The sequence below is a fragment of the Ornithorhynchus anatinus genome, chromosome 2 (genome assembly GCF_004115215.2).
Source record: "Ornithorhynchus anatinus isolate Pmale09 chromosome 2, mOrnAna1.pri.v4, whole genome shotgun sequence".
Lineage (NCBI taxonomy): Eukaryota > Metazoa > Chordata > Mammalia > Monotremata > Ornithorhynchidae > Ornithorhynchus > Ornithorhynchus anatinus.
The window spans coordinates 45421165-45435524 of NC_041729.1; the positions used below are offsets into that span (position 1 = coordinate 45421165).

A 14360-nucleotide genomic window follows, 5' to 3' on the forward strand; every position below is an offset into this window, starting at 1 on the left:
AATGGATTTCTTTTTGCAGGTTCTCGGTCTCAAAGGCTCTTCCACTGTTGATGATGACAGGCTCCATCACCGTCATCACTTCTTACATGTTTTTATCTAATTCTTTCTCTATTCAGCACTTTGAAATCTACTGAGCGGAACTTGAAAACACACGTTTTCATTTTATTTCAGTTTTGTTCCCTCTAAGAGTAAAAAAAAAAGCCACGTGCTTCAGTCTCCTCATCTGTAAAATGATGATAAAATACCGGTTCTCCCTCCTTCTTAGACTGTGAGCCCATTGTGAGACAGAAACTGTGTCCAATCTGATTATCCCAGCGCTTATCATAATGCCTGACAGATAATAAGAGCTTAATTGATGCCATCTTTTTATTTTATCATTTTCTATAAAATAAATATTCAAACCCCTACTTGATGACTGTCAAAAGATCTGCATGCTGAAGGAAACACTCAACTTCTGTTTTTCCTTTTAATTGAGTGGCTGAAAGTATTATCTAATTTCAAAAGGCTTTGAAGAGAGGCTTCTAAATAGCTATTAGGACAGAGAGATACCTTCCAAATTCTCTTCTAAGCCTGAAATGAGTGTAGACTGAATTAGTAGGACATTTACCCACAGAATCTTAGCTGTCTGCCTACTTAGTTTGTCAAGGTACCTAGCTATCATGGGTAATAGGCACTTTAGAAATAATACAAGATGAACAGAGAGGTTACCTATGGGTAAATATTATGCTCTTATTTTATGGCCCCAGAAGTCATCTTCTTAAAAGTGGATTTTGCTGGTAAAGTGGATAATGAATCTGTCAGGAGCACCAGCACTTAAAAGCAACAATAGAAATAACCAGATATTACTGTTTTAATGAAACACTGTATTATCAAATTATGGTTTTAAAGAACTTCCAGAATGTAATATAATAAATGCAAGCCAGATGTTCACCAAAAATGAAAACAAGATTGTTTTCATTTCATAGCAACCAAATAGGTCAACCCATTTCCTTCTTTAGACAAGTCTCAGAGGACCACAAACTCCCTCAAAGAGCATGTGTTTCATATGAATCTGTCCTCAGAAAAAGGAAATTCTACTGTCCAAAATAATGTCCACTGCTATAGTTTTATAGTTTCCCTTCAAATTCAATAAGAAAAATGAAATGGTTATCAAAGTTGAATCACTCTCCCTTTTACTTTTTTGCAAAAGGAAGACAGATGATGCTACGATATCTTTAAGCCTGTCAATAATTAATTACAGGAAAATTTTATATTTGGCTTGTACAGAACACAGTTCTTTGACGCTCGTAACCTAGCCAGTTGGAACCAAGAAGGTAAATTCCTAAATGTTCTAAATCATCTGAATTTACCTAGTCGACAGTCTTGTCACATATTTTATACAGTGTTAAGTGTCTGCAAAAATCTGGCTCCTCTTCAGCCCAAATTCATCACACACACTCCAGCCAACTGAGGAATTAAGACATACTACAAAAGAGTCATCTATGTCCTCTAAAATATGCATCCATTCCCTGTCCTCCCTATTCCACAAAAGACAAAAGACAACTTGGGTCTGAAAGCTCTGACAATAACAAAAAAACTGCCCCAGGTTGGAGATTCAGATTTTCACTCTCATCCTGAAAATCTTCCATTACTTCCCTCCATTTAAAAATGTTTAACATATTTTAGGGCTCTTTTTAGGATTGTTTTAGAATGTGGTTTCTTGCTCTCCCCATTCACTTTTGAAGTTTCATGATTTCATAACAACAAACACTAAACTGAATGTTATATAAAAATAAGTTACTGAGCTACATCAAACCTAACCTCTTCCATGGCTACATTTCTTATAATAAGCAGTGAAATAAAAATCAACACTCTGCATTACTTGCCTGCCAAGAATTGATGTGGGCCTACCTTGAGCACATAGCAAACTAAAGCCAGGTTTAGAATACTGAGCTACTAAAAAACAATTGCCAATTTAATTCTTGATCCCAGATATGATGGCCAATGTAAAGTTCCAATCAACAGACTCAGAAAAAATAGGAAACCACATCCCATTGCTTGATTAGAAAGAAGCTATTCAAATGAACAAAGTACATGAGGGGAAACAAAGTCCCGTCTCTTGTTTCACTGCAATAAAAGGAAAATACAACATAAAGCTGACAGAGGTAATAATTTAGAAAAACAAATTTTCTACACCTACATTAAAAGATGCAGAAATATCCACCAACTGTCAAGTCTTCGAAAAGAACACAGTCAAATTCGCTTTTATAATTTGCCATTTTCTTTTAGAAGTTTGAAAAGTGTGTCTAGTAGAAACACTTCTTCTGTAACAAAATAGCAGTGAATAGAAACATGAATTCAAGGTCTGTGAATATATTAAAAAAAAATCACAAAGTGCCAAAGCGAAGGTCTGAAATCCACATACAATTCCAATCACTACCTACAACTAATAACTTATTAAGTGTGTAATTTGTTGGTAGGCACTGGAGGTAAATGAAACTGAATAAGCATCAAGTCTTTTTCTGGATCATTACATCGACTAACACCTGGTCATTACATTAAACTTTGGCTCTCAAGGCCTTCTACCTTGATGTCAGAGCTGTGAATTAATAATTCTTCAATACTACTCCCCATTTTGTCATAACTTTTTGTTGCCTAAATCTGGTGACAGATTTAAAAAAAAAAGCATCTAAAGAGACCCAATCAGCTTCTTCTTAGCAGTCCTCCACTTCCTTCATCCACCATCCTCCACCACACTGTCAGTTAGCCTGGGCTCTGGCTCTGGGCCACCCAAGATGGGATCTGACGGCAAAGGGAAAAGTGATTGGTCACTCAAACAGCACAATATACATGATCACACTGACTGCAGAATTCCTGTATTGGGCTCAAAGACAGAGACTAGTGAGCCACGAACCGCTGTTTAGACACTGCAGGTGTTTAGCGCTATACTAAGCCCTTGAGTAGATACAAAATAATGCGGTTGGAGGGCACTTCCTTACCACATGGGGCTAACAGCCTAAGCAGGAGGGAGTAGGATTTTATCCCCATTTTACAGATGAGGAAACTGAGGCACAGGAGCAAAGTGACAGAGCCGGGATTAGAACTCTGGTTTTCTGATTCCCAGGCCCAGGCTCTTTCCATTAGGCCACCCTGCTTCTCAGTGTTTAGTTGTCAAACAATACTATTTACTGAGCACTTTACTGGGTGCAGAGAGTTGTTAGGCATGATCCTATTCATTCAATCGTATTTATTGAACACTTACTGTGTGCAGAGCACAATATTAAGCGCTTAGGAGGATACAGCAATAAGCAGACATATTCCCTGCCCTCTGTGCTTACTGTCTAGATGATTTGTGAGGAAATAGAGATCTTCTCAAAAATTTTTGGGACCAACCCTCTCTTGGTGCATCTCTGAATCAATTATTCAAGCTCCTCTGCTTTCCTATCAATTAAAAAAGGATAAAAGTGATCTGCTTCACTCTAACTGATGATTGACAGCAGAGTATTTTGAAAATATAAGCCATCCATACTTTATGAATTAGATGACAGCATATTGCTTTCCAAAAACTGAATTTTACCCATGAATTTTTAAATAAAGATCTACAGCTAAATTTTCAAGGACTGTAACCCTAAGGACTTGTTCAAATGAATATAATTATTTCTCGGGTTATGAAAAAGCAAACTATAATCCGCATTTAAGCCTAACAATATACTACGCTGAAATAAGGACTCATATTAAATGGGGTCATTGATATCTGATTTCTTCTTCAATCCAAAGAATATTATTTTCAATTTCAGGAGTCCTCCACAATTCACAGAGGACATCCTAAGGTTAAAATTCCCTTCTTAGCTGGATTAAATGTGAGTTTAAGGATACATACAGCTATGCATACCTTTACCCTACAGTAATTATAGTTACTCATTTAATAGCATGTTTGTTTCAGAGCTCAAGGTCTGTAATTTGTTCACATTCACCTTAGAGTGCTCAATGTCCACCGACTCATCAAATCTTACATATCTTTTAAACAAAGTTCTCAGCACATACACCTTCACTTACAAAACGGAATATCTGACGTTTTCTAAAAACAAGAAAATCACGGGCGGTGGTTGGGGGGAGGGAGAGAGAAGAAGTGGATCCAATAACTAAGGGAAAACCAGCGTCTCCAGACAGCTACCCTTCCTCCAGCGGGGCTTCCTACAAGATTCCTTCTTCACCAATGCACTTTTCATAAACACCACGCCCTCCCAGGGTCACAGAAACCTCCTTTGCTTTAACTGAAAATAACTCACTTTTTAAAACGCCGTGCCTCTTGCCAACTATTTCTCAGCGTCTCGACCGCACTGTTTCTTTGGGTAAACACATTTCCCTCTGTGCGGCTGTTAAATTCCAGTTGGCACCTTGATTAACCACTTCATCCTGAAAATCTACTGCTGATTTGTACAGACAACAGCTGAGCAGCCATAATCAGGATCAGCAAATAAGCTCCTTAACAGAGGGGGGCTTTGGCAATCTAGACTACGGGGGGAAGAAATAGCACTGTGCCTGCAGAAGTGAAATACTGTACTTGCGTTGGGGGCTCCTCAACTGAACGATGCTCAGCCTGTGGAATGGGACGTGGTGAATAGTGATTATTGGAAAGCTGGTTGGAAATACCGATTTCACCGAACCTAAAGCAATCGCTTCCCCGTGATGCAAAGTGCATGGCAAAGCTGGGTAAATACAGTGTCACGGCGCCGTCTCAATAATAAAAGATTTCTTCGTAGGGATCCAACAGATACAGCCTTTCGGCGGGGATAAAATATTAGAATTTCACACACGCCTTATCGGGGGGGCAGAGAACATCGGGTCACGCCCAAATGTGAGAACTCCTCTCTCCTAGCCTCCCCCAAACTAACTATTCCTAGGTCCTCGGTTCTTCGAAAAAACATGCACGTCCAACCCCTAAAGTGGCCTTCCCTTGCCCCATTTCTTTGTCTGACCGTCGCCGCAGGCGGCTTCCAACCCTGACCTTCAGCACCTCCTTCAGTTTCCCCCTCCCATCATAATAATCATAATAATGGCATTTGTTAAGCCCTGACTATGTGCCAAGCACTGTTCTAAGCGCTGGAGAGGATACAAGCTACTCAGGTTGTCCCATACGGGGCTCACCGTCTTAATCCCCCTTTTACAGACGAGGTAACAAGGCCAAGTCACTTAACTTCTCGGTGCCTCAAAGTCACACAGCTGACAAGAGGGTGCGTCGGGATTCGAGCCCATGACCTGACTCCCAAACCCGGGCTCTTTCCACTGAGCCCCTGTGCTTACATTTCACCCGGGGGAGGCGACAATAAAAGTAAAACTTGGGAGGATCCTGGACTCTTTCGTGCTGGCGGGCCGGAGCCGAGCAGGAGGGACAGCACTCACCCAAGTCTTCTTTTCCAGGGATTAAGAACTGTCATTTTCCGGGTGCCATTCGGCTCCAGGGAGACGACCCTCCCAGCCCACAGACCCCCCACCCAGGATGGGCCACCCCGGGAAAAACAATTTCCAGTTTTCGGGGGACCTTTTAATGAGCAAGGATGGAAGACGGGGAGGGTTCCCAGCCTGCCAGTCTCCATCCTGGCAGGAGAAGCGCTTCGATCTCTCTCGCCTTTCTGCACCGCCCCACCGATCATCAAAAGGTCATTCGGGGGGGGGGGGGGGCATCTGGCCCCCATCGACCTGGGTTTGACCAGCCGTTCCCTTCACCCCGCACCCCTCGGTGGCCCCTCCGGACCCCGGCGTCCGGTCCTTGGGCGCCTCCGCCTCCCTCTCCAGCCCCCGGACGGCGCCGCCGCCGCCACTCACCGCCGCCGCCGCCGCCGCCGCCGTTTTCTTCCATTTTAGCGTTGCGGAGCGTCCGGAGGAGACGGGGATCCCCACGGGCTGGGAGCCGGGAGCCGGCCGAGGCCCCTGGAGCCGTCCGGGGCCGGACCTCGTCCCCGCGGCCGTGGCCGGCGGCGCTCCCAGCTCGGCGCTCGGGCCCGTCTGCTTCCCCTCGCTCCGCCTCTCCGGCCCCACCGCCCCGTCACGTGACTCCCCGGCCCGGCCCGGCCCGGCCCGGCCCCCCGCCGCCTCAGCCCCCGCGGGCGGGAAGGCGCCATGGCCGACGAGGCCTCAGCGGGCGATTGAGGCGACGGATAGACACCGCATCCTCGTCTCCCAGGCGGGGCGATGGAGGGGCCCCCTATGGCGTCGCCAAACCGAGCCGTCCATGGGCTTCTCCCCCAGCAGCGTGACTGGCCCTCCGCCTCTTCCCCTCCAACTGAAGCCCAGACGGGCCTGTCCCCCGCCACCTCAGCCCGGGCGGGTGGGAAGACGCCATGGCCGACGAGGCCTAAGTGGGCGATTGAGGCGACGGATAGACACCGCATCTTCATCTCCCAGTCAGGGCGATCGAGGGGCCCCCCTTGGCGTCGCCAAACCAAGCCGTCCATGGGCTTCTTCCCCAGCAGCGTGACTGGTCCTCGGCCTCTTACCCTCCATCCGAGGCCCAGTTGGGCCTGCCCCCCCAGCACCCCAGCCCGGGCAGGTGGGAAGACGCCATGGCCGATGAGGCCTCAGCAGGCAATTGAGGCGACGGATAGACACCGCATCCTCATCTCCCAGTCGGGGCGATCGAAGGGCCCCCTATGTCATCGCCAAACCGAGCCGACCATGGGCTTCTCCCCCAGCAGCGTGACTGGCCCTCGGCCTCTTCCCCTCCATCTGGGGCCCAGTTGGGCCTGCCCCCCGCCACCTCAGCCCGGGCAGGTGGGAAGGCGCCATGGCCGACGAGGCCTCAGCGGGCAATTGAGACGACAGCTAGAATCCGCGTCGTCTCCCAGCTGGGGCGATCGAGGGGCCCCTCTTGGCGTTGCCAAACCGAGCCGTCCATGGGCTTCTCCCCCAGCAGCGTGACTGGCCCTCGGCCTCTTACCCTCCATCCGAGGCCCAGTTGGGCCTGCCCCCCGCTACCTCAGCCCGGGCGGGTGGGAAGACGCCATGGCCGACGAGGCCTAAGCAGGCGGCTGAGGCGACAGACGGACACTGTGTCCACATCTCCCAGCCGAGGTAACCCAGGGGGCCCCCTCGGCGTCGCCATCCCGAGCCGTCCGTGGGCCTCTCCCCCAGCAGCGTGACTGGCCCTCGGCATCCTCCGTCGTCACCCGACCTCTCCATCCGAGGCCCAGACAGGGCTGCCGGCGACTGGGCCTCAGCTGGACAACCACCATTCGGCGGGCTCTTGGCAGGGGTAGGTTATGCGCGTCAAAATTAGCCTCCCCTCAGAATTTTTGCCCCGTGAGTTGTAGAAGCAGAAATCTTTCCTCATCCTTTCAGGAGATTTCCAGAGGTACACCTCTCTCCCACTCTTCTTAAGTAGCTAACTACAAAGTTGAGGGTTGTCAATATGTGTGAAGGCTACAACCCTATACGTCTATAATCATCATCATCATCATCATCACACTTGGTGAGCGCTTCCTATGTGCCGAGCACTGTTCTAAGCACTGGGATAGATACAAGGTGATCAGGTTGTCCCACGTGGGGCTTACAGTCTTAATCCCCAATTTACAGATGAGGGAACTGAGGCAAAGAGAAGCAGCGTGGTTTAGCGGAAAGAGACGGGCTTGGGAGTCAGAGATCGTGGGTTCTAATTCCACCTCCGCCACTTGTCAGCTATGTGACTTTGGGCAAATCACTTAACTTCTCTGTGCCTCAGTTCCCTCATCTGTAAAATGGGGATTAAGACTGTAAACCCCATGTGGAACAACCTGACAGCACTTAGAACAGTGCTTGGCACATAGTAAGTGCTTAACAAATACCAGCATTATTATTATTATTGATTTGCCCAAAGTCACTCAGCTGACAAATAGAGAATCCGGGATTAGAACCCAAGTCCTCTGACTCCCAAGCCCGGGGTTTTTCCACTAAGCCATGCTGCTTCATATATATTTAATGACTGAATTTAATGACATGAATATATTCTCTCTATATATTTAATGCCTGAATGCTCAGAAAGGAGGTTTCATTTTAAGACCTTGAAAATAATTGTTGGGTTTCCTCAAATAGGAGAAGTATAGGATCTACAGAGACCGTGGTGTGGTACCTTCATGGAAAATGAAGGAATGAACAGGTTTGTGTCATATTGAGATACTCTATGCCTGACAAGGATAAGAGTAGCTTTCTCTTAATACAGAACACAGATTCTGTTTAAAGATTCTACAGCAGTTCAACCTTTTTGTGTGCCCAAAATGGCCAGGACTGTGGATCCTTCATTGGCCTTTTCAGCCACCGTGAGAAGGTGTCCTGGTGCTGTCCCCTGATACAAAGGACAGCTATATTAAAGATCTAAAGGTCTCGAATTGCCCCCTTGGCTGAGACATCCTAAAATAATGAATTGGTTTCGTAATTTCCCCTTGCCCTTGGTGGGATTTTTTTTCTGTTTACTCAGTTGATTTGGTAGAAGAGCTAGCAATATCCAGTGTTTTTGGTTAAGGTTTGTAAAATCATCTATAATGTACGGTGCTTGTGTAGTTTCTGGCTCAATGCAGATGGCTAGCCCCCCACAGAACATTGGCAATACTGCTCAGCCCCTGGTCTGCAGTGCCTTCCCTGCTTAGCTTGTGGTCTTCCTTGAAAAATAGCTGCCAACCTTGCAGTGAACTTTTGATGTAGACAAATGGGAGAGTAGAATGAGACCTCTAACATTCATTTTCATGTGGGACATCAGCCAGAATCAAGAGCAGAAAGGAAGCCTATAGCAAATTCCCTCTCCTTTTATTCTCTCCTTTCCCAACTGCTCCATCTTTTCCTGTCTAAACCCGCCCTTTGCTTTCAGCTCCTTTTACTAGTTCAGTCTTTTCTATTACAATTTTTTTTTTTGTTAGCACCAAAGTCTTGGGGATCAGCATTCATTCCTTCACTCTTGCAAGGCGTAGTCATTGTGGTCACCATTTCTTTATCTCCTAATTTCTATCCATTTTGCAAGATGCAGGTGAATGAAACACTTTTTTAAAAATGCAAACAACATTTCAATGGAAATATTTGATACCTAATGTAATTTTCCAGAAACTGGTAATATATTTTTATTTTGCAGCCTAGCATTTAAATGCCACCTATCAAATGATCCTTCTCCTGTGGTTTATGAAAATAGTCACCCCTCCCCTTTCTCACCCCACTCCCGCTCTCAACCGTCTCCTCTACTTTCCCTTCCTTGCCAACAGTATCTTCAGGGGAGATCTCCTCCCTCCTCGCAAGTGCCACCCTCTCCACCTCTGCTTCGGACACCATTCCTACTCATCTTATGAAAACTATCGCCCCTTCCCTCCTCCCCTCCTTAGCTTCCATCTTTAACCATTCACCCTCCAATGGCTTCTTCCGCTCTGCCAATCAGCATCTGGGGAGATGCATTGCATTGTGTTTGTTTAGGTACTTTCTGATCAAATATTATAGATTTCTTCTTTTATCTATTTTACAGTCCATTGCTTGTCTACCTTCATTTACACAACTTGCTCTAGGTACCCAGTTAAATTGTAAGAAATAGGTATTAGCATTAAATGCCAATTTGGATAACCTAAATTGCAAATCTTTTAAATTTCCCTTGCCTGGGTGACCCAATATGAATGAAACAGTGGGGGAAAGATGGGGGAAAGAGGGGAGAGACACCAGCATACAGGCCCTTAATGGAGCCAGTCGTCAAGTCATCATTTCTGGTTCAGTGCTCTAAACTCTCAGTAATCAATCAATCAGTCAGTGGTATTCATTCATTCATTCATATTTATTGAAACCTTACTGTGTGCAAAGAACTATAGTAAGCGCTTGGGAGAGTACAATATAACAACAGACATTCCCTTTCCACAATTTATTGAGCACTTACTATGAGCAGAACACTGCACTAATTAAAAGCATGTGATTAACCCAGGCTACTCTTATGCCTAACATAATTCATCTTCATTTAAAATTAGAAATAAATTCACAAATGCAGATTTCATTCATAAGTGATACTATTTAATGGAATTGACTATTTCCCCTATTACTCTACATTTTCTCTATCCCTAATTTTACCATCTGTCTCCCCTGTAGACTGTAAGCTCCTTGTGGAGCGCTTAGAGTGGTTACTCTGCACACAGTAAATGCTCAATAAATACCATTGGTTGGCAGATTGGTTGATTGGAGGTACTAATCACCATGGTCAGTGTTTCCAAGAACATATATCATACAGTCACAAGGAAATGGTATTTTTCCCTACTAAATTTTCCAGAAGAAATTTCCATTTTAGCCATGATTCCCTGTGAGGCAAATATGATCTTCACCACTATTATTTATTGAATGACTACTGTGTGCAAAACACTGTGCAGGACCCATGAGGAAACATGTAATAGAAATAAAAAATGAAATCCCCGTCCTCAAACCATTTAAAATCTAATGATACTCAATGCCAACTTTTACCCTCCATGTTTTTGGGCTGTATAGACACACCTCTATTAGAAAAATTTTCATTCATACTCAATCATTGTCATCATCAATGGCATTTATTGAGTGCTTACTGTTTGCAGAGCAGTGTGGCATGGGAGAATACCACAGAGTTGGTAAACACATCCCCTGCCCACATTGAGCTTACAGTCTAGAGGAAGTAGACATTAGTATAAATAAATAATTTAATATATAATTTATAGCTATGTACATAAGTGTTGTGGGGCTGAGGGTGGGGTGAACAGCAGATGCCCAAAGGTCATAGATCAAAGTGCACAGACAACTTAGAAGGAAGAGGGAGCCGAGGAAAAGGGGCCTTAATCGGGGAAGGCCTCTTGGAGGAGATGTAACTTTAATAAGGCTTTGAAGGTGGGGAGAGTGGCAGTCTGGTGTATATGGAGAGTAGTGAGCTGGGGTACACGCCTCCAAATCTGTCCCAGATTCTTAAATATCACTACGTCACTTGGATTAATAGAGAATTTCATAATTTTTCATCCACCATTCCTGGCCCCTCATCACCCTTGGTGCCTGAGGGCACTTTCGAGTTCTAGCAGGCAATATTAAATTCAGGGGGGGAGGAATATCAAGCCACTACCAGCCTCAGACATGAGCTATGAATCACGTGGATGCTCAGACCAGGCAAGAGAGATGTAAAGGATGCAAAAGGTGGCACACGTACTGTGAGCTCGTTGTGAGGAGGGAATGTGTTTGTTTTTGTAGTATACTTTCCCAGGTGCTTAGAACAGTGCTTTGCACACAGTAAACGCTCAATAAATATGATTGAATGAATAAATGAACAGGCAGCATGTTCCCTCATTTCAATGAGCCCAACCCAGCATTTGCCAGGTGAATCATATTGAATTGTCCTTATTTAATCCTAATTACCATTTGCTCTTTTGTAGAGTTGAAAATGAGGCAGAAGCTCTATTGGCCCCATTAACAGCAGGCTGGTTCTGTTGGAATACAGCCCCTAGCATAGTGCTCAGCAGAAAGTAAACCTATTATGGGTGGTGATTAAAAAAAATTAATGTTAAATTAATCTGTTGCAAGATAAAACAGAGCATTGTCATCAAAACTGGTTAATTTAGGATTGGAAAATTCTTCAAATAAATGTAAGGAAGAAACACATTTATAGAAATTTCTTTTTCAGTATGGCATCCATCTCTCTGAAACCAAGAAAAAAAATAACCCAAATCCCTTGACTTCTGTCCAGTGTCTTACTAACATAATGCTATCTGTTTTCACTCCGGTATTTACCGCAGAGATGGGAAATTTTTATAGGTATCCCTTAGGGACACTTTGATAAATTTATGAAAAAGCTTATCCAAACCCAAAAACTACAATGATGCTTTTCTGATACATTTTTTTAAATGCCTCATTTTTCCTTAAAATTCTAGACAGCAAAATTGCCCAGTGATGGGAATAATTTGAATATATTTGAGTGCTTACTGTGTACAGTACTTGGAAGAGTACAATGCCAGTATGCTAGCAAATATGAATTTACCATCTCACTTCATGAGCAGTTCATCGGTGTCATATATAAGCCACACAATATCAAATGGCAAGATAGAATCACAAAGATGATCCTAGATTATAGCTAGCATTCAAGCAATGCTCATCACAATACAACTTCTCCTGAGGGGAGAAGAATGAATCATAATAATGATGGTATTTATTAAAGGCTTACTGTGTCCCAATCCTGGTGCTAAGCACTGGGGTAGAGGAAGGATAATCAGATCAGATACAGTTCCTGTTCAGCATGGGGTTCACAGTCTAAGAGGGATGGAGAGCTGATATTTCATTCCCCTTTTTCAGATAGCAAACAGACATTGAGAAATTAAGTGGAGCTGGGACTCGAATTGGTGTTTCTTGACTCACAGTTCCTTGCTCTTTCCGCTAGACCGTACTGCCTCTGCAGTAACTCAAACAGCTATTGTACTTGGCTGAAACAGGCTAACCTAAAGCAGGTGGGACAGAAGAAATCATAGGGAGACGGTGAAACATGATCTTGAAAGATGAAGATGGCAGAAGACTTTTAGGAGACAGCCACAGCAGATCAAACTACTTGGCAAATGATAATCAAGAAGAGGGTGGCTCTTGTTGAGCAGTAACTTTGGAAAGAAAAAAATTTACTGGCAATAAAAATAGTAATAGCATCGGTGCGCACAAAAGGTAGCTTACGCTGCCTTACTTATTTACAAAGTATCTTACAATCCAAGGTCTCGAGCAGGATGGAGGATAAGATCCAGGCAACAGAACTGATGATTTGTTTTTGTTTTTAAATGAACAACAATGTTCTCAGATATGTTGGAAGTGAGATCCCCAGATTAATGGTACTATTTTGACTCGGGGGTTTGACAGAGTAATCACAACTCAAGGCACTGCTTCTTAAACATACTCATTTCACTTTCAATGGAGATCCTTCTTAGAGTACCGGAATTTCCCCAGTTTAATAATAAATTGGACTAGATACTAACACCCTTCTCCCTAAAGTGTTTTACAGCCAAATTCCAGTTTGCATCAGTTTTTTCCAAGCTCAATCAAAAAGAGGTTCTATATACTGCATTGACAGGACTACTGTTCCAGGCTTGATAACGGGCAAGTAATGAAGACACAGCAGCTATAGCCACCAGATGGGCCGTGTCAGCTAATAGGTTAAATAGGTCTGGTCTCCATCCGGTGGACTGAATATGCACAACTGCCAACTTGCTGTCAATTTATATTTGTGAAATAATGTTTTTTGTTGCAATCTAATTTGGTAAAGGAAGGAAAACACTTAATAAGAATGGAGAGGATTCTTTATTGGTTTTGCCCAGATAAACAACCTTCTTAACCTCAAGTCTTCATTAAATTTTCAAAAGTCGCTTTAACATCAAGTTCTTTACAGTGCTTTAGTTTCTCCATATGCCTTTTACATTCTTTTTTACCTTATTTTCATCATGATCAGCTCTGTCAACATTTTGGCCCAGTGTTATCAGGGTGCAATTTAATTCTTTTGGGTTTGATGAGATGCTTTTGCAAAAGGTCAAAAGGAAGATCATTTTAACTGCCGAAAGCTTGAAAAAGCATCAGCTATCACTTGGAGACACCCCCCCCCCCAAGAAAAAACAAGGGTTGTATTAGTCCAAAGTATTACTGATTTTTGAGCCCAATTTGTCAATTGTCTAAAGTTATATTGAGCACTTTGGGAGGAGCATTAACTCTTTCAAACAGTAGGGAGAATTAAATGCACTGCTTCAGTGGATGCACAGTCTCTTACTGGTATGAAAATAGTCACCTTCCTCCCAAAGTGCCTAATTAGAACAATCAGTTCTTCTATTTGTACTTTCATCACACATTTTGACACAACACTATGAAGGAATTGGGAAACGTTCTTCCTACAACACTTACACGATGTGGCTTTGGAAGAAACATTTTTGCTCATGTGGGCAGCATCTTTAAGGCACGAGAACTATAGCATGAATTTTCTGAAATGCAGGATTCTTCAGGAACATAAGCCTGAGTTACAGAAGAACTGACAGTCAGGGACTGCCTTTAAGCACTGCAATAAATCAAAGTGGTCACTAGTGGTGTATTTTTGTAATAAAACCAAGGTAATATTACTTTATGTTGATCAGATGCCTCTTCTTTTAAGAAGTTCAAGGTGCATTATAATGGGTTAAGATGCTGATTATGCCCCTCATGGAAAGTATCAGGCCTTATCGTTCAGAAACCATTTAAACAGTGTAAAATACTGTGTGGAAAGGCTATACAGAAATCATACAGTCCCTGCCCAACAGGAGCTTACAATCTAGATAAGGGGGGAGTGGGAGACAAACAGAAAAATGAAAAATTAAAGATCAAAATTAACCTTTTTCTCCAGTGCAATAACAGCGAAGTCCCAATATTGTAGTTTTTTTTCAAAGGCAACT

At 43.7% G+C, this 14360-nt stretch overlaps 1 protein-coding gene across 2 annotated transcripts in view; it reads right to left on the reverse strand.

Moving 5' to 3' along the window:
* CYTH3 (cytohesin 3) overlaps positions 1–5974 on the reverse strand; it is a 115133-nt gene extending 109159 nt beyond the window's left edge. Inside the window, exon 1 of one of the 2 annotated variants that reach the window (XM_029057428.1) lies at positions 5806–5974. In XM_029057428.1, the coding sequence (XP_028913261.1) occupies positions 5806–5839 (34 nt within the window). In that variant the 5' untranslated portion in view covers positions 5840–5974. Of the gene's footprint in view, positions 1–4268; positions 4341–5805 lie in introns of those variants that run through there. The other variant, XM_007669292.3, reaches the window with a different exon arrangement.
* Positions 5975–14360: the final 8386 nt, after the last annotated feature.